This window comes from Crassostrea angulata, chromosome 2 (genome assembly GCF_025612915.1).
Source record: "Crassostrea angulata isolate pt1a10 chromosome 2, ASM2561291v2, whole genome shotgun sequence".
NCBI classification, from domain to species: Eukaryota; Metazoa; Mollusca; class Bivalvia; order Ostreida; family Ostreidae; genus Magallana; species Magallana angulata.
Window position 1 is genome coordinate 23,750,942 of NC_069112.1, and position 19,211 is coordinate 23,770,152.

The window sequence follows — 19,211 nt, forward strand, 5'->3', positions numbered from 1 at the left end:
TAAAAAAAATACTAAGTCATTTAAACATGACTGAGTGTCATTAAATAGATACAATTGGAGCACTATTCTTAAACGACAAACCAATCAAACCTGGGTTGTAGTACAAATTAAAAAACCTAAAGCTAACACAACTTCTTTCATAAATTGAAATAATGATGCATTTGATAAGATGTAATCAAAAGGGCTTTTATTTTTACAGCTTGAAAGGTCCGTGAAATTGTTTGCGTTTTTTCAAATGAAGATCAGCGTCAATATCCATAGTAATCAATGTTCATACCGGGTTTTTTTGACTTGATTTTTATTTCTAATTTTTTTCATCATATTCAAATTAATATTGTTATTTTGAAAACAATTATTACTAATATTTTACAATTTTGATTTGCGTAGTTATTTTATTTTGCCAGGTACAGTCACGGTTTTAAATGGCAAAGAAATCTTTATCTGCCCAACATTTTCTGGAATGTGATAATTGTGAAGAAAATCCTTCGAAGTCCTCTGTAAGACATGTCCTGGCCATCTTTGTCAGCACTGTAAAAATGATCACGAAAAGAAAAAAAATGACACGGAACCATGAGATTGTGTCATTATCATCAAACAACGAGAAAATGTTGCACATGTTATATTGTTCCAACCATGCTAAGAAGAAACTAGAATGTTACTGCAACCGTTATGGAGAACCTGTGTGTACAGAGTGCATTATACAGTCTCATAACGGTCATTCTGTTGAATCTTTGTCAACCGTTTACAAATGTATCACATATTATGCTAAACAACAAAAAGATATAATAAATACAGTTCTTTTACCAAAGTTCATAGAGTTGCTTTCGCAGGAAACGGCAAAAGAGTCAGCTTTAACAAGCAGAGCAGAGGGAATCAAGAAGAAAATTGAGACATATACACAAACTCTGGTTGAAATGATAATAGCCATTAGTACACAGACAGTTGAGGATTTATCCAAAAAAGAGAAAGAAGGACTCCGGGAAATACAACATACCAAGATCAACTTAGTAGAACAGATAAACGAATTGCAGGTCATGAGTGAAGCAATATCTGAAGATATTGAAGCTCAGCCAAATATCTCATTTTTTAAATTAGTTGAGAGAAATGATCTTGAAAGATTTGAAACAACTTTACCAAATATTGAATACTCTTTGAGCGACTTTCAACCTGGCATTATTAGAAAAGCTATACAAGAAAACTTTGGAATACGGCCAATTTTAAAAAGATCACGTCACATAAATTATGTAAGTTGTTCGTTCAATGAACCATTTTGTGGGTTAAGTATCATACACTGAGCGTTTTACTTTTTTTAATACATCTGCTGAATATGTATGAGTCTTTTGAAAATTAATCACAATTAAATGCATCACTTAATTATAATAATATAGGATCTGTAAATGCCATTATAATTAGAACAACTTTGAATAGCAATGCTTATCAATAAACTTAAGAGCGATTAAAGATGAAGATTTTTTATAACGTTGATACTTTATTTGCTGTAAATATTTGATGCCTTATTATTTTAAAGCAGTGTGTTTTAACTGTAGTATAAACATCAACACTTCCATTCTTGCATACTTTCAAGCTAAATAGAAACTATTTTGGCATTGGTTTTGTTTATACGGCTCTTTTTTGAACGAACTTCAGTCCTTGGACTCCAGTCTGCTAAAAATTCGTTTTAATATCAAAAAGGTCACATATATGTTTATATTTGCTTTCAATAATCTTAAATCAAACACATACGAAATATGGAGACCAGACGCATCTTATAAATCGACATTAATAAAATATGTCGCCAGGGAAAGGTATTTATTATCAATATCAGCTTTTATAATATATTAAATTATCATGCATTTTGTTCATATTAATAAATTCAACAACGGATTGGTTGCAAAAAAAGAAATAAAATATGCGTCATGTATTTATTAGCAGAATCTTTTATGCAAATCATCCATTCTAAACAAACGTTTTTGCCTTATATGCCAACCTCTGATTACACTTTTAAAACATTCATCCATAATTTGAAAGAAAAAAACCCATACGTGATTAATTTTTCTTTTTATTATTTTGCAGGCAGATGTAGAAGGCACAGACAAAACTGCTCAAAGAAAATACACTGCTGATGAAATGAAGCGTCGTGGTATTACTCAATTTTGTTGAGCTTACATGTGGCCACAACTAATATTTTTTTTCAGTTAAGTTTTCTTAATTTATGGCAATATAATGAAAACAGACAACAATAATATCATGCCAAGAAAAGAATATCAAGTGTACATATCAAACAATATTTATATCAACCTTTCAAACGCTTACACGCTCAGGCATTTACTTTCTACCAGTGAAAAGCATGGAGAAGAAGAACGGCTTTGTAATTAATCATACAAATAGTACGGTAACCATTCCGTTTGTATATACTGTACATAACAACATGTATAGAAGTTTTACAGTAAAAATAAGTTAGCGATTATTGCAGAAGTAGAAAAACCATATATGCAAAGAAGGTAATTTTGTGCGAAGCTTACTTCCTTTATACCTGCATAAATCACCAAAGAAAACAATTTTTCATTTCTATAAAATAATTTATATAGTACTTATCAGATCTTATATATGTAAATTCTCTTTCATAATGCAGATATAAAATTACATCAGCTTAGTATGTGAGTTGTGCTGCAGTAAAAAAGTAAATTATCAAAAACCCTCAAAACAATATTTGAAACAAAGATGATTTTTTTTTCGTAACCCGGTATTTATGTATGATGCAGTGTAGTTTGACATTACATTAATAAACATGAAGTCAAAATCCACCAATAAAAAAAACAGAGAAACGGGCAATGAAATATGTGATGTGCAATGAAATCATATAATTGAAAATGTGTGCAAGATGTCCTATGACGCTACCCCAAAACTTGGCTATGGCAGGGTATGCATTAAATATACAAGGCATATTTTGATTTAAGAATTGTCATACATTTCAAAAAACATCCCATTTAAATATCCTGCAAGTTTGCACATCAATACATTTATATTTAGCGACAACAAATTTATAAATTCCAAGATTCGCAGGTAAATAATGAAATCCGAATTTCCTGATCGTATGCACATTTACAAATTGGGTCCTAAATACATGAACTAATACAAATCAGAAAGTTCCGTGTAGCTAGTGAGGAAGAAATAGGTGCGCTGTCATTGGCCAAAATGTTAAGCTTAGAACGACAGAAATTTTCAAAAGAAAATTGAAATCGGAATTTTTTGGTAATATGCACATCGAAACATTGCATTCTGAATATCTAAATAAATTTATATGGTTTCGAGCAGCAGTGTAGGAGAAGTTGTGGTTACAAACTGTTAATCGTTGTACTTAATATAGGGCCAACATTTTAAGTTCATATGAGCCAACGTTTTAAGGACGATTATAAAATTTGAATTTCCACATCTATACATCGTGTCCTTAATACATGTACAAAAAGAACCTCAAAGCAGTTATTTGAGAAAAGTTGCACTTACAAAAAAAAAATAAATAAATAAAAAACCCACTAATTGACTGACACAGTTCGTGACTAGCTGACTGACTGATTTACTGGCGGACGGTCACAACAATTTATTCATCAAAGAAGATGGGGGAATAAGATGGCGCTAGCGCCCATTCGGTTTAGTAGCGAAATACAATTTTGAATTTATTTTTCCCCAAATAAATCTATTCAAATATATTATAATACAACTTTGCAAAATTTTTAACTATAGTCAGTTTCTAATATATTCAACAAAAAATAAGAAAAACAAAATATTGTCGGAAATGGTGGTATCGAACACGTAACATAAAAACCCTAGATATATAAGGTTAGCTTATGCCGGGTAAACTAACCACTGAGCCATATCAGACACAACACAGTGGGATATTTAAATATTATGTGACTAAGGTCACGAACTACCGGACTTGTATTATTTTTTTTCAAAACGTTCAATTGTTGGGATACAAAATGACATTTTTAATGTATAGTGGGTCATCTCTCCATGTTTTTGTTGATTGAAATCGGTGTGTTTTTCAACAGACCTTAAATAGATGATGAGAAAAATATGGAGCACAGACCCACTCTATAAAAGAAAATGCCTTGAAGTTCTAAAAATGACAGTATTTGCATGTTTTGATACGTATAAGCCTGTTTGAGTCAACATATTCCAAGTATTAAACATACCTAAATGTTACAAATCAATTATTCGTTAAATATTATATTGTTTTAAATGATTTAAAAGAAAAACCATCAGATTTATTAATACTTTAATTTCTAAGTAGCCTGTCCGACCGCGTATGGGCATTTTACGCGCCTTATCCACCCATCTTCTTTGTTATGTAGGTTATATTAATTGTATACACGTAGATGACTGGAACTAAGTTTGAAATTTATTGCATGCAATTGTGCATTTTTTTAAAGCTTACCTTTAAATGTAGATCGTTTAGTGACTTTGTTGGAGTGACATCGCAGAACAAATGATACTCATTCTTACCTTAGGCATACATGTATGAAGTTTCGTGACTGATAGATTATTGTCTTTTATAGGCTAATTCTTTATGCACAAAAACCCCCAAAAAACATTATTTTAGATGAAACGTTGTAGAGTTATCTTTCATTAGTTATTTTGACTTCTTTAACTTAATATATTGGTACTTAATTACACAGATATCAAATATATTGAGAAAATAACAAACTCATACATCTTCTTTCTCTGACATCAAGACGATTGGATGTCGGAAAGCCGTTTCTTTTTGTTAAATACATTATTGATTTATTTTACACTATGTAAACGTTGTTGATTGTTTTTTAATGTACAGTATCATATTAAAACACTTCAAACGCAACAACTATATCTCTTATTCTATATTGGTTAACGAATTATTTATTTTTATAGAACGTGAGCTTGAGTTAGAAATCAAAGAAAAGTACAGAGGAGATATGCAGAGACGTCATCCACGAACATAATATGCAAAAGCAAACGACATCAAGTGTTCCATATTATGGATTGAAAAAAAATTTGCGCAAATGAACAGCTGGTTATAGGTACAAAAAACCAACATCTTTATCTCTGATCTATATTGGTTTTTGATTTACTTCCTATTTCTATAGATCGCGAGGTTAAATCATAAATAAAAAAAATGAACAGAAGAAATACGAAAAGACTGTCATCCATGGACACATTCTTTCCAAAAATGAAGGGACCTCAAGTGTTCCGTTCTACGGATTAAGTAATTTTGCGCAAATGACAACTAGTTATTAGTACATGTATGAATAATTTTATTTAGATGTCATCTGTATACAGATTTTTTTTTTTCATCCGTTCGCATATATCCTTGTATTAGGTTTTTTTCTCTCACCTAAAAACAAAAATACAAAAAATATATCGTCTGCATTTTGAAATATGTATTATTCTTTTCTTATTGCTTTGTAATTTCTTATCAAAATTCTTAATAACTCAGCACATAATAAAAATAAGAGTTAAACCGAGTCTCTTTGCTTACAGCCTCCTAAAATTTAGATTATTTTGAATAGAATCCTTTTTGTAAGACACATGAATTTATATTATTATAAATGTTTTTTGATAGGTCCTAAATAGGCTTCCGTAAATATATCATAGATTGACCTAAATTAAAATATGTCGAGTGCCTGATAGATAAAATTTTATGAAATCGGACCGAAAATAGCCGACCATGCAGTATTGAATTTTGTTTTGTATTGTTCATAATGTCATATATAAAAAAAAATATTGTTTCATTATATATCAAAAAAGAAATAAGAAAATATTAACGATGAATCCTTAGAAAATCATTTGATAAAAATAGTTTCGTAAGCATGTTCAATTTTTTTTACAATATATTTTAAATATTTTGATATACATATCGCATTTATTAATATTTTTTTAACTTTTAAAACACAATTCGTTCTAAACGACTATTTTATTAGTTTTCATTAGAATGAAAAAAAATCTGATTATGCTTGAATTGTTTATTCCTTACAATAATGTTCGTTATAAATATGTGCAGTTTCTGCTCAACTGAATGACAGAGGGAAATGCTTTCCTAATTTACACCAGTGAACTTGTTACATGCATACTCAGAAAAATTAAACAGCATCGCTTGTTATTTTTTTTCCTTGTGATAAACATTTAACTAGAATAATGCATACACTTTGTAGATTAATAATTATTGTACATCGGATGATAAAGCTTGATATATTTTTAGTCAAACATTGTTAAAGATGATTAAAAGATATAATATTTATTTTTTTATTGTTATTTAAGGTAGCAGCATGGTGTTTGTGATAAAAGAAAAAAAAATGCGCAAACATAATTTAAAATAACTTAATTTCTGTAAAAGAAATTGTTTTTAAGAAATTAAATTATAAAATTAACTCTGCGTATCGCTACTTTTAAACATAACATATGTAATAAAGTTAAGGTTTTGTAAGAGATTTGAACGTTATTTAGGGTGTTGCAATTTATTATGATAAAAAAAGTAAGGTAAATATATATTGTCATCTAACCTATTCTAGACAGAACTATGGACTGATATTCTATTGGTCCAAGGCTAGAAAAGGGAAATGTGAGACTTTGATTTAAGATTTCAAGATATTATATCACTCATTTGCTGAAGTTGGTTTATCTTTTCTTCATTGCTGTTTTTAAAATCATCCATTTCTTTAAAATATTTTCTTTTTTCACCTCGTAAATTTTGAACTTGTAGAGCACCGATATTTTCCACCATGTGTTGTCCGGTCAATGTATAAAAACTAATTTTCTTCTCAGTTCTACGAGCTCTCGTTTCGATTTTCGACCGCTAAAGATCTATATTCTGGATAAGATCTTTATAGTTAGGTAAAAAATATATTGGACACTGCCTTTTAATGTTGATTATGATTTCTTACCTTTGTAAGGATTGTGATCATAATGAGTTTTACGATGCATATTATACATACTGGCTTTTCACGATGTTCACAGTAACTTTATAATTTCTTCTTTGTATAGATGGGGCAGAATATAAAATCAACCATGTCCTCGTCGTCCGCCATTGGGAAGATCATATCATGGTTTCTGGATATTCTCGTCCTTTTGTGTTCAGTTTCACGCGTCTCGCTTGGTTGACCAGGACATGTCTTACAGAGGAACTCTGCCGCTTGATTTTCATTCTGCAAAGTGTTGTGCTGTTGAAGATGCCTTTGCCATTTCGTTTAAATAAAAAAAGTAAGATATATATGAAAAAACCGCCTGTAATACAAACCCAATAAAGTTCGATACCTTCCTATACATTGTGATCAGTATATTATATAGTTTACTAAACCAAATGGGATATTGTTTTGTAAAATAACAGGTACAACATGTTTTGTCATTCATAATATCGGTCAATGTTTACGAAAACATCGTTTTGGTTTATGATCAGACGAGTTGTTTTTATATTTCCGTTTTGTACAAGAATGATTTGTTTGATGGTGAATACGATGAAAAAAAAATTCAAGGCGGTTTTCTTTAAGCAAAATTAAGTGATGCATTATAAATTGCATGTTAATTAATGCAAATTATCGATGCGAACTAAACATGATCAAATAAAACCCGTTCTCAAATCCAAATTACTATATGTGAAATCAAAAGATTCAGTGATGTTTAAAATCTTTCAAATAGTTCAGATATTTATATTTGATCGGTATAAGTAAGTACTCAGTCAAAGATGCTATTTTTTTCAATTATAAGTGCATGTTAGCCACAATGATAAAAAGTGATGCTATACAGAAGAACTTTAGCAATACGCCTAAATTAATGGATGCCATTTACTTACAAACTAAACAAAGGACTATGTGCGGTATGGTCAAATATCTGCCCCCGGTTTCAACCAATTTTTAAATAGTATCGTATAAAAATAAAATCTTCACAAATCATTGTATAGAGGATGCCTATATCTTAAATAATGATTTTAGTCATCATTTCTCATTCGCTGTGTATCTATGACGTAAGCTAAATGGCCCAAATCCCGCAAATTTGCAGAAAAATGAAAATATTCTCATTTTTGCTATATAGTTTGCATTCGGAAGTATAGAGCGCAGGTCTGCTCACGTGCAATTTTAACATATGTTTTTCTTCAGATAGTTATACACATTATACTAAAAGTTGGTACTTGAGCAAGCATGCGCTCGATGTTTCCCAGTCGAAAAACCATCGGAAAACACCCATATTTCGCTACAAAACATCAATTAATCAAAATAATGCAATCTTCATGACGTCATTTCTACATTATGACGTCACTGTGGTGATAACCTTTTACACCTTTATTTCCAATATGATTTGAACTATCTTTCACCTTATTTTTAAAGCTCTTTTTAAAACTTTGATTTTGTGGGCAAAAAATGCATAAAACCGCACATAATCCTTTATAGTATACAAGATGTACAAGATAACTCTTACTTCATATTTTTTTTTTTAAAAGCCTAGTACATTAAAGTAATTTTAAAGAATAACTATCTAAAAAAACTAAAAAATTACGAGTGAACTTTTCTTTTGTGCTCCAGCATAGTATAGAGTAAGATAAACGACCAAATTAATGGATGCTAATCAATAAAATATATCTAGTGTTTCATTTTAATGGATGACAACAAAACAAAAAAAAAACCCACCAAACCCACATAGAATTACAAGTAACATTCTCTTTTATACTGAAGGGTATAAAAAGTAGGGTTTTATTCATGGAATAAGAACATTATCTACAAAATACCTTCAGTTATTTCTGTAATGGATAAATAACTAGATAGCACTTGTACCTACATTTTCTGCATCAAGCAAAAATATAGCACAGCTGACCGACAATTTAGTAATTGCAATTGTTCTTTGACTTATAAACAGTATTTTCAGTTTGAAGCACATGCTTGTGTTATGAACCATAATTGATAGACAAGGTTATTTTAAAAGCTACGCACTAATGTAAAAAAAACGATTCTCCTACAGGAAATATTGACAATCCTATGGGATTTTTTAAAAGTCATATAGGAAATGTGTTTCCTATAGGAAAATGGTATTTCCTGTAAGAATTTTATTGTGACATGTAGTTTTCCTATAGGATATTAAGTTTTCCTATCGGATTTTATCAAATCCTATCGGACTGAAAATTCATATAGGAAGTTCTTGTATTCCGATAGGAAATTTCAAATCATCTATAGAATATTGTTTTTCCTATGAGAAAAATATTTTCCTATATGAATTTATTTTGAAAGGTAAATATCTCACCTGACAGGTGAGATACAATGATAACAAAGGTGGTTGTTAGCTCTTCGGGCAATATTCTATCATATGGCATATATGAATTTTTCGATATATGCAGCGTAGACGGGTGAAAAAATGCAACCTAGATATCCGGCACAGTGTTTTTACAATATGAAATAAATGCAGTTGTTCGCACTTTAAAGTCGATTTTTTTAATTACAGTACAGGAGGCTTTTTCAAAATATTGTAGTACGTGTTTAGTTATATTTTTATCTACCGTATATGTAAGAAACACATAATATTGCCATTTGGTTTTAAAAGGGACGTCTTAAATTATTATCATAGTGCACAAAAGTTTACTTTTTTTGAGCTTTACAAACTTACACGGTTCAAGTAAATCATTCTTAAATTAAAAAATAACCAAGAGGATATAATAGTTTTGTATGGAAATTTGTTTTTTACTTTTTCTTTATGTCAACTTGTATAACGTTTTCGTACATTTAAACGCAATAGCAACGTTAACCTAGGATCAACAAATGCACTAAATTGAAATATTCCGGAAAAAATCAAATATTTTTTTTATTGTTTTTATTAATATTTTTCCATCAAAACAATCCACGGTTTCTACAATTTTGCAAAAAAATTGCAATGAATAACCTGAATCGGCGCCCTCAATGTAGTTCGCAAAAGTTTGACCAACAGTTTTAAATAATTCAAATTTTCCTAAAAAAAATGTAACGTGTTGTTCTTTGGAATAAAACCTGAAAATATGACAAATTTGAAAGAGATCTGACTTCACAACTATAAGAACTTGTTATGCAAAAAAGGTACTTTTTAATTTGATGTTTTAATTGCAAAAAATCATGTGAACATATGTAATGGTTGATCCAAACGTTTTAACTTTCACAGGATAAAGCTGTTCTATTTATTTAACTGAAAGGTGACTGAAAACAATGTGCATGAATTTTATATGTCGTTTAGTCGCCTCTCCTGACCTTTCAGCAAACGTGCAGTTGATCATATGGTAGAGCCTCATCCTGTGTTAACAAGTAAAACATTCTTCAATAATAGAAGGCTATATTGCACAAATATTTTTAAAAATGCATACTTAAAAGACAATACGCTGGGGTCTAGATATCAATGCATTGAGTAAAGGGACAGATATGAGTTATAATTAGTTCTTATGGTAATTAATCAAAATTAACCTTTACCAAAAATGTTTATCAGAGAAACAAAAACTATGAAATATTTCTGTTAATAATTGTAAAAATGTATAAATATCAAATATTGCTTTATTAATCTGTTTTTAGTTTTTAAAAATAAGTTATCTGATTAGGATTTATAGGTAGAAATAGGAATAATAGTAGGATACATATGTAAATTACCTGGGTGCTTTAAAAAATACTTCACCATTTTACAGTAGAAGTTAAGAACAATTTTTTTTCCTTTCTTAAAACATTGCCTTTTGACAAACTCCTCAAGGAATATGTAGTTAATAAAAGAAAAATAATATAGGAACGATAGCTAAATAAAATGAAAATAAGACTGATGTTCGCCACGTTCCGGTATCTTTGTTTTAAAAAAACGATATACGCAATATTTCAAGTGGTATTTCACGACAATAAACATAGAGTTGCACAATCAAATGTTTGACACTGTCAAGAAGACCTCCACAGTGCTTTACAATCGTTCAATTATTGCTTTTGGTGTTTGGTGTTGAGATGAAGAAAATGAGCGTAAACTGCAAATATTTGGAATTTTTCTAAGTCAAAGGGTCATAATTCAGTCGAAAATTGCTCTAGCTTACCCAGAATCAAACTTGACCTAGATTTTATGTAGATAAACCTGTATACTTAATTTCATATTAATAGGTGCACCTTCACCCAAAAAAATGAGAGGAAACTGCAAATAGCTGAAATTGTTTTACTTCCAAGAGCTAAAACTCTGTCACAAATTGCTCGATCGTACCTAATATCAAACTTGACCTAGATATTATCATGATAAACCTGTATACTAAATTTCATTTCAATATGATCATCCTCTGCGAAAAAAATAACGGAAACTGTTGGTGGACTGACCGACAGACAGCAGCAAAGTAATATGCCCTACCTTCTTCAAAGGGGGGGGGGGCAAACAAAAGTAGAGGCCAACAAGCGTATTATACTCCTCACGCAGTAAATCTGCTAAAAAACCGCCAGCTTTAACAGACACCGTATCACAAGATATTTGAATTAGCATAAAACGTTTTGTTTAGATCAACAGTGTACTTGTGTGTTGCTATTACGATGTGATATCTAATAGTGTATGAAACATTTCTTATCTCCCCCTTGTACATAGCATTGCTACATTACATTGTTTGACACTGTTAACCAGAATTTAAATACCTTTAATAAATAATAAAGGGCATAGTAAATAGTATGTGAATATTCACAATTAAAATACTTCAAGGTTTTTAAGCCCAACGAATAATATCTTAAAACCCGAATAATTTGGGGTTTTCAGAAAAAAAAGAACAAAACAGCATATGAACAGCATTGGGAACTAACTCTCACATTTTGGCGAAAGGCCATACAAGGCTTAAATTAAAGTACTGATCAATATACGTTGTTTTAATAATACAATGTTCTTTTTGTGAATACAAACTTAAATCAAAAACATGCATACAGGTAAACCAATATAAATGCTATTTATTTTATGACCAAAACATACTCTGATGATCAGACTTCTGAAAATTTCACTACGCCCCGTTGCAATATAACATGTTTTTTATAAAAAAGTGGGAAGGTTCAGGCAATTCGCAAGTTCCTTATGAGCATAGTGAGAGTATTTAATTTTAAGAGCATAGAAGATTGTCCGCCTTATTTTTTTTCCCTTCATTGGCACGAACATGCTATTTTGACGAATAATGATGACTATATTTTATTTATATGTGTCTATTTCGATGTAAAGACGTGTTTCAATCAAAAACATAAAAGTATCAGCATTACATATTTTTTTTTTATTTATTATCATTTATTCAAAATGTTTTTTGTTTGTTAAAATATACCGAATATTTCATGGAAAGAAGTAATTGTTCAGCGTGATAATGAATAACAACTTGGGTGTTTGTTAACTTACAGAGAAAAGAAAACAAATGTACATTTTGTTCAGAAAAAAAAGAAAACGGTGTAAACCGGCACTTAAGAGGACAGTGTTTAATTCTGATAAACAAAGTCCACTTTAGATAAAAGGAAAGGTATATTTAGGATTTCGTAAATATTTCCATTCAGTAAACAATGTTCAAATCTGTTTGATGATGTTTACCTACCTTTCAACTAATCATGAAAAAGAAGCACCATGCAAAGCCCCGGATCACATTTTATCTTTTTATCTTTAGAAATACAAATTTTATGCATTCTAGTTTTGAAAAAAAATCATTATACGACGACCCATTGATGTGAAAACAACGTTACCAAATTGAATCGTTTAAATATGAATATTTCGATGTAAATTTTGAAGAATAAGATGAATTTTTATTATCAGTGAGTAACAATCAATTTAAAAAAACCATTTAGCTGTGTAAAAAGTGCGGCACGATTTGTTAATTTTAAACGTTGCTAGGACATTATATCATTATGATTTACGTAATCATTTTTTGGTTATCACTTCTCTACAATGTGCTGCCCTCCTGTGCATATTATTGAATATATTGGTATTTTCAAGACGTCCCTGTAATTCACATAACAGCTCTCAACTTTATATAAATGAACAAAGAAATTGCAAAACATAGTTTCAGCATTTCGATTAATTATTTTCAATCAATTAAGTTTAAGCGAAATGAAGCATTAAAAAACTAATTTATTAAAACACAACACGAAAACTGGGCTACAAATGTTAATCGGGTCATTCTCATGCGTATTTTCAGGTTCTCAAACCTATTCAGATGGTATTTATATAAAAAAAAAACTGATTTGATTAAAAAAAAACAACAGTTCGACAGATTATTTTACACACGAAACACATACAATTATGAGCTTGATAAATCAAACAATTGACTGCTTGAGTGAGAAGGTGGGCAACTTGTCCATCAAAACAAAGAAAATGAAATTGTATACATGTAATAAAACTCATAAACTTATGTCTAGGAGATCGGTGGGATGATAACAATTGATGGCACCTGTACCAATGGCTATATTCTTTTTTTGGTTCCGTTCAATTGATTATCATACAAAACAAGAGGCCCATGGGGCCACATCGCTCACCTGAGCAACAATGGGCGTTCAAAAGATATTGTGCCAAATGGTCCCTCGGTAGAATAACAAAAAATAAATATTGTAAAGTATTCGAATTTTACACCTTTTTTTCATATACGTAATCTTTGACATTGTACATTGAACATTTGGTAGTGGTACACTGTTAAGTTGTTAACTTCCAATTCCCTATATTTTCGTTCTCCCCCCCCCCCCCCACTTCGTAAAGCAATCAAAATATGTGAGAGCATATAGGTACATTTTTGTCATCAACTACTTACTAGTTAATGTATTTAATATATATATATATATATATAATAGTTATTGTTTTTTTTATTTAATAAATCCTACATGTATAGATGTAAGGAAGAAAATTGTACCTCAATGTGCTCAATTTCTCAAATTAAAAACATTCATAAATTTTATTTGTCTTCTCAATTATAATTAAATGACTGTTATTTACTTCGCGTACAAACCAGGATAATTTTCCGCTGTGACATTTTCTTAGGATTAGCGATATATACTTTATCCCCGCAACAGAAATGTGTCAGAACTATGGAAACTGTTTTAAAGATGTTGTTTTTATTTACTCGTGTCTGAAAAACTATTAAAATTGATGTAGATATCACATTATTTATTGTATAAAGAGGGGCCCCAGAGAGTAGGTATTTACATAATATCATTCTTTTATTTTGTTTGTACAAATATTTAACATACTCTAATTCATATAGAATTTTTAATGTTCAACCAAAATTTCAGCGTCAATCGTAAAATTATAAGCAAGATACAGATTAGAATAGAAATATTGACAATTTTTTTTTCTTTTTTAATCTTTAGTTTTTAAGATCTGTGTACAAACATAGAATTGTGAGCAAATCTCTGTATCTTGCTTATAATTCGAAGCTTAACACTCAAATATGGTTAGTAAATAGAAATTGTAAACAATTAAACACAAGAAACATGCACTATAACAAATAAAGAACACAATCATTATTTTTTCGAAATGAATCATATATATACATGTATATACCTACATATTTCCGTCAGCGATATCAAACTCTATTAAAACTGAATAAACTCGAGAAAATGTCGAGCATCTCAACAACACCTATTGCATTAATCTACCACTACGCAAAAGATAATGCCGAATTACTGATAGAATGAATGGTATTTCAGTACTTTTTTGATACATCAGATTTTGCTTTATTTGCACAAGTAAACAGTTAACTGTTTGATTTACCGAAGTCTCTGTTTAATTTGATACGTAACAAGTGAAAAGCTGTCAATGTGACAGCAAACCGGGTTTTCTTTTATGTAAACTGTATCCATAATCCATGTCAACCCTTATCCAGTGAAATGGAGTACCCTACATGTATATGCAACATTTTGCCAAAAAATGACTAAGTTTAAAAGCTGGTATTTTTTTCATAAATTATCGGAAATCAAAATCCTAGCAATATGCATACCTCTAATATATGTACAATTGATCTGCAAAAGAACAACTTCCTATCTGGAGAACTGTAGGAGGAGTTATCCGTACAATGAGGGAACCCTTTTGGCAGCCGCCCGCCCGCCCGCCCACCAATCCGCCCGCCCGCCATTTTCACCATTTTAATAACCGGATTTTTCCGTTGGAAAACCCGGTTAAAAATCACGAAATACAGACGATAGTTCCCAGGATACAAAGCATAAATAATAAAAACGAAACGAAAATGAGAACAAGCTAACACTATCGTCATGTGTGAAAACTGTCAACGCATTGAAATATTTAGCCTCAATTTACTTCACAAAATCGGCACCAATATATTTTGCATGTTTCAAAAACTTCCCTTCATACGCGAACTGTTGCACAACAAGCAAATTCATCATAGTCAAATCGACCCTTTTTCGTATAATGTCATAGCTGCTTTAAACAAAGAACCTCGTTTTAGAAGTATGGAATACGAGTCTTGGTAAAATGGGTATGCAAACCCGGGCCGTAGCAAAATAAAAGCCGGGGCAGATCGGCAATCGTCAATTCCAAATACGCATTATTTTGCAGCAATATTTACAGCGAATACAAATATACTGTTTCCTCAAATATCCTGAAATTTTAATGAGATTGGCAGATTAATAATTGCCAATCTTTTGTTTTGCCCAGGCCAAGTCTTGCCTACCCATTTTACCGGATGCCGAACCTGAAGCTGTTAAACTGATTGAAACACGCCTTTCCTTTAATATTATTTTCGTAATAACTCAGATTTGTAACAGAATTGGCCCTTAATTTTTGCAATTTATATTTTCCTTCCTATAAAGATAATGTATGCTAAACTACGTTGGATTGAACTCAGTAGTTCTTGAGAAGAAGATTTTAAAAAATGCACCCCCCTTTTTCTACAGTTTCAAGGTTTTCTCCGCTTTGAATACAGATAGGACTTTTATTTCTGCAATTTATATTCGCCCTCCCATAAGGATGCTTTGTGCCAAATTTGGTTGAAATTGGATAAACGGTTTTAGAGAAGAAGTTCAAAATGTAAATAGTTTTCATACGGACAGACGGCCAGCGGACGACGAACAACATGTGATCAGAATAGCTCACTTGAGCTTTCAGCTCAGGTGAACTAAAAATGGGATATAATGCTACATGTATCAACATATTGCAAGAGTCAATCAACGACCCTTTTGAAGTTTTGTATTAAGTGCTAGATCAATTTTGATCCAAGGCACTTTTTTTTAAATCTCAGCAGGTACCAGCGTGCCTCGTGGAACATGGATTTTATTTCGTTAGTTTGTTTTGGGGTTTTTTTTTTGTTTATTGAAATTAAACTTAAAGAGATAATGAATATGTTTTGTAGAAGTAGCTAGATACGACAATAATCTTGTTTATTCAAGAAAACATCATTAAAACAAAATAACGAATCAAAACTGACCAGTGTTTTTAATCAGAATCTTTTAAATTACGTCATCATAAATGGACCACGGTAATGTAGCATACTCATTAGCTTAAAAAGCACTTTTTTCATTATGTCCTTTTACAGTGTCTACACCAAATATTTGTTTTAAAGAAAGGTTTTTTAGTAAATGCATAGCAAATTAGCTTAATATATTTGTTAAACCGTTTTTTGCGTTTATAATGTTTACAGCAAAACAAAGTAAAAGAAATTTGCATAGGCCTAAAAAACAATAAACGTTGCTATGCAATTTAAAATCCAAACTTTAAATTTGCTATAAAAACATTTCCCCTAGTGTTTTTCTTTCTAAAAGTAACCGGGCACCTTACAAAATGGTCCAGGTAAAATATTCTATTGTCTTCTGGTATGCAGTAGGAAACATTCTACTTTATTGCGAATCAGATCAATTCAAAAACCAGAATTTGTATGGATCCATGACAAATGCGTATCCAAAATCATCATGTATGCGAATCAACGATATTGACTTTGTTATACATTGCCTTCAGACGTGTATGGCAAACGTTGGCATTTATTACATGTCAAGTTACAACAGAGAGCAACAGGCCTGCCTTTGTTGTGTTGATTTTTCTGGAAGTGAAATAACAGATCCATCCTGGAACACATATGAAATGAGTAAGTATTCGCCTACTCTAAGTATTCCATTCAAATGGTTTTTTTTAAATTTATCTGGGGGGGGGGGGGGGGGGGGTAATTTTATGTTCTGGGGAGACTATTATTTTAAAGAAATTGACATCTGTCTCAGTTTTTAATGTGACTGTGTTAAGAAATCTCTTTAATAGTAGTTTGTTGATGACATTCCTTTTTTCAAATAAATAAATGAAACTAGCACCTGTTTAGACTTTAGGAAAAAGATAATGTCTCACAGATTATATTTGATTCACTGTATAAATGAACCATTAGTTTGTATAAAAAAATTCTGTTATTTTGTGTTTATCAACAAGGTTTTCTTCTTATTTCGTTAATCTATACAGGCAAACGAAATTTGATTGTTTATATGATTTTGTAGCTTTTTGTTACACGGGCTATAAGGACGACAAAGAAGACAAGAACATGTTTAAAGTACGTCCCAGAAGCGGTTACTTTTCCCGAAGCCAAAGCCTACTGTCAGGAAAAGGGAGGTGCCCTATTCAAAATGGACTCTCAACAGAAATTTGATATTCTAACAGATTTTATTGGTAAGTTGTGATTTAGTATGTTTTAAACAAACATTGGGACAAGATCAGTTTTCTTAAGTATACACGTTTTCAATAAAGGGATCTCTCTTCAATTACGAGATAGACAATATTATTCGTTTAAGGTCAGACGACACGTTCTTCGAGCATCTTTTTTGTATCTCCTCGTTATAAAGAGTTCCAATAAAAATCATTATTTTAATAATGTTTTTTTTGTAAACCTATATGGCCGAGTGGTAAGAGCGGTGGCCGCACACTGCTAGAGCTGTAGGTTCAATGGGTCGTGAGTTTAAACACCGCCTCCGGCTGTATATATCAATACTAGTAAACACATTTTTATATCAGCAATTCAAGTGTATTTTCAAAAAGATTATATAGGAAATTGCATACTCGAGTATTTTGCAGAAATTCCTGATAAGGTATCCTAATTCTTTTGCAAGAAAGCTTCTCAAAGTAGTAGTAAATCAATAACAAATTCCTGGAAAAAGTTATATAAAATTAAGGAACGTGTCGTCTGACCTTAAAATAACAGGAAACATTTAATTCTAAATGTTGTAATTGTGCATACAGCATCCTCCAAATAAACAATTAAAGACACTTGAATCAAATGTTTTTGAACAGAAATATTTTAATATTAATGAATATTATCCAAACTTTACGACCATTCTTGCCCAGCATGTTTATATTTATTTATGTAAATTTATTTTGTTTGACAATATGTATCTACATAGACGTCAAAAATACCAAGATTATAAAAGCTCTACAGGGTACGGATTATCTTAGAGAATAACCCGTACCAAATTACATTGTTAAAAGTTATTTGGGGTACTAGTTCTCCAAGATACGAATTTTCATGATAACCATTTTCAAATGGTCAAAATTTGTTTTAACCAGATGCTCACAAGAGGCAAATCTTTAACGCATTGAAAAAGCACAGCGTCTTGTTAAAGAAACAATTATTAAGTTAGCAGTAAGAAATGGTTTCTTTTCAATGTCATTTCTTAGAGCCGACCGATATGGATTGTTAAACATTTGTTTAGTGTAAAATAATAAAACAAGTGAAAAAAGTACTCCTAATTCTAAGGTTGGTTATGTAAAATGATGTAATGGAAACAAAGACACACCACTTCTTTTTCCAGGCCCAATTGGTAAAACGAATGATGTCCAAACATGGATTCAGGCAAAGAAAAATGGAGGGGATTGGTATTTTGATGACAATACTGTCATGCTTAGTGGCGTATGTCCTATGGATAACACCAATGTTTCAGGCGAAAATAGACTAAGATTTCGTGCAAAGGATGTAAAATGCGCCGACCATTGGGAAACGGAACGTCATGAGTTTGTTTGTGAATACTTTAACAGTATCGAATATTGAAGGACATTGCTTATGATAATTACAAAAGAATTAGTATTTATCATATTTTTTATTATGCCGAACTGAAAATATCAAAAGTCATTCTTAATAAAGTTGGCATCGGTGAAAACTAATAACCGATAATTAACACATTACAGTTTGCACACCTACGTGAAGATATTTTTGTATATTATTTCAACTTATTCAATTCTGTTTTTTATCTAAATGAGAATTGCATCAGGTTTTGTTGTTGTACATGCTAAATGATATG

At 30.9% G+C, this 19,211-nt stretch overlaps 1 protein-coding gene and 1 pseudogene across 1 annotated transcript; both read left to right on the forward strand.

Moving 5' to 3' along the window:
* Positions 1-418: 418 nt before the first annotated feature.
* On the forward strand, positions 419-6,232 carry LOC128173507 (tripartite motif-containing protein 45-like). Its single transcript, XM_052839209.1, has 3 exons — positions 419-1,244; positions 2,074-2,140; positions 4,906-6,232. The coding sequence occupies exons 1-3, from the start codon at positions 423-425 to the stop codon at positions 4,974-4,976; spliced, it is 960 nt and encodes a 319-aa protein (XP_052695169.1). The 5' UTR covers positions 419-422; the 3' UTR covers positions 4,977-6,232.
* A 10,485-nt stretch (positions 6,233-16,717) lies between these two features.
* On the forward strand, positions 16,718-18,961 carry LOC128170767 (uncharacterized; annotated as a pseudogene).
* Positions 18,962-19,211: the final 250 nt, after the last annotated feature.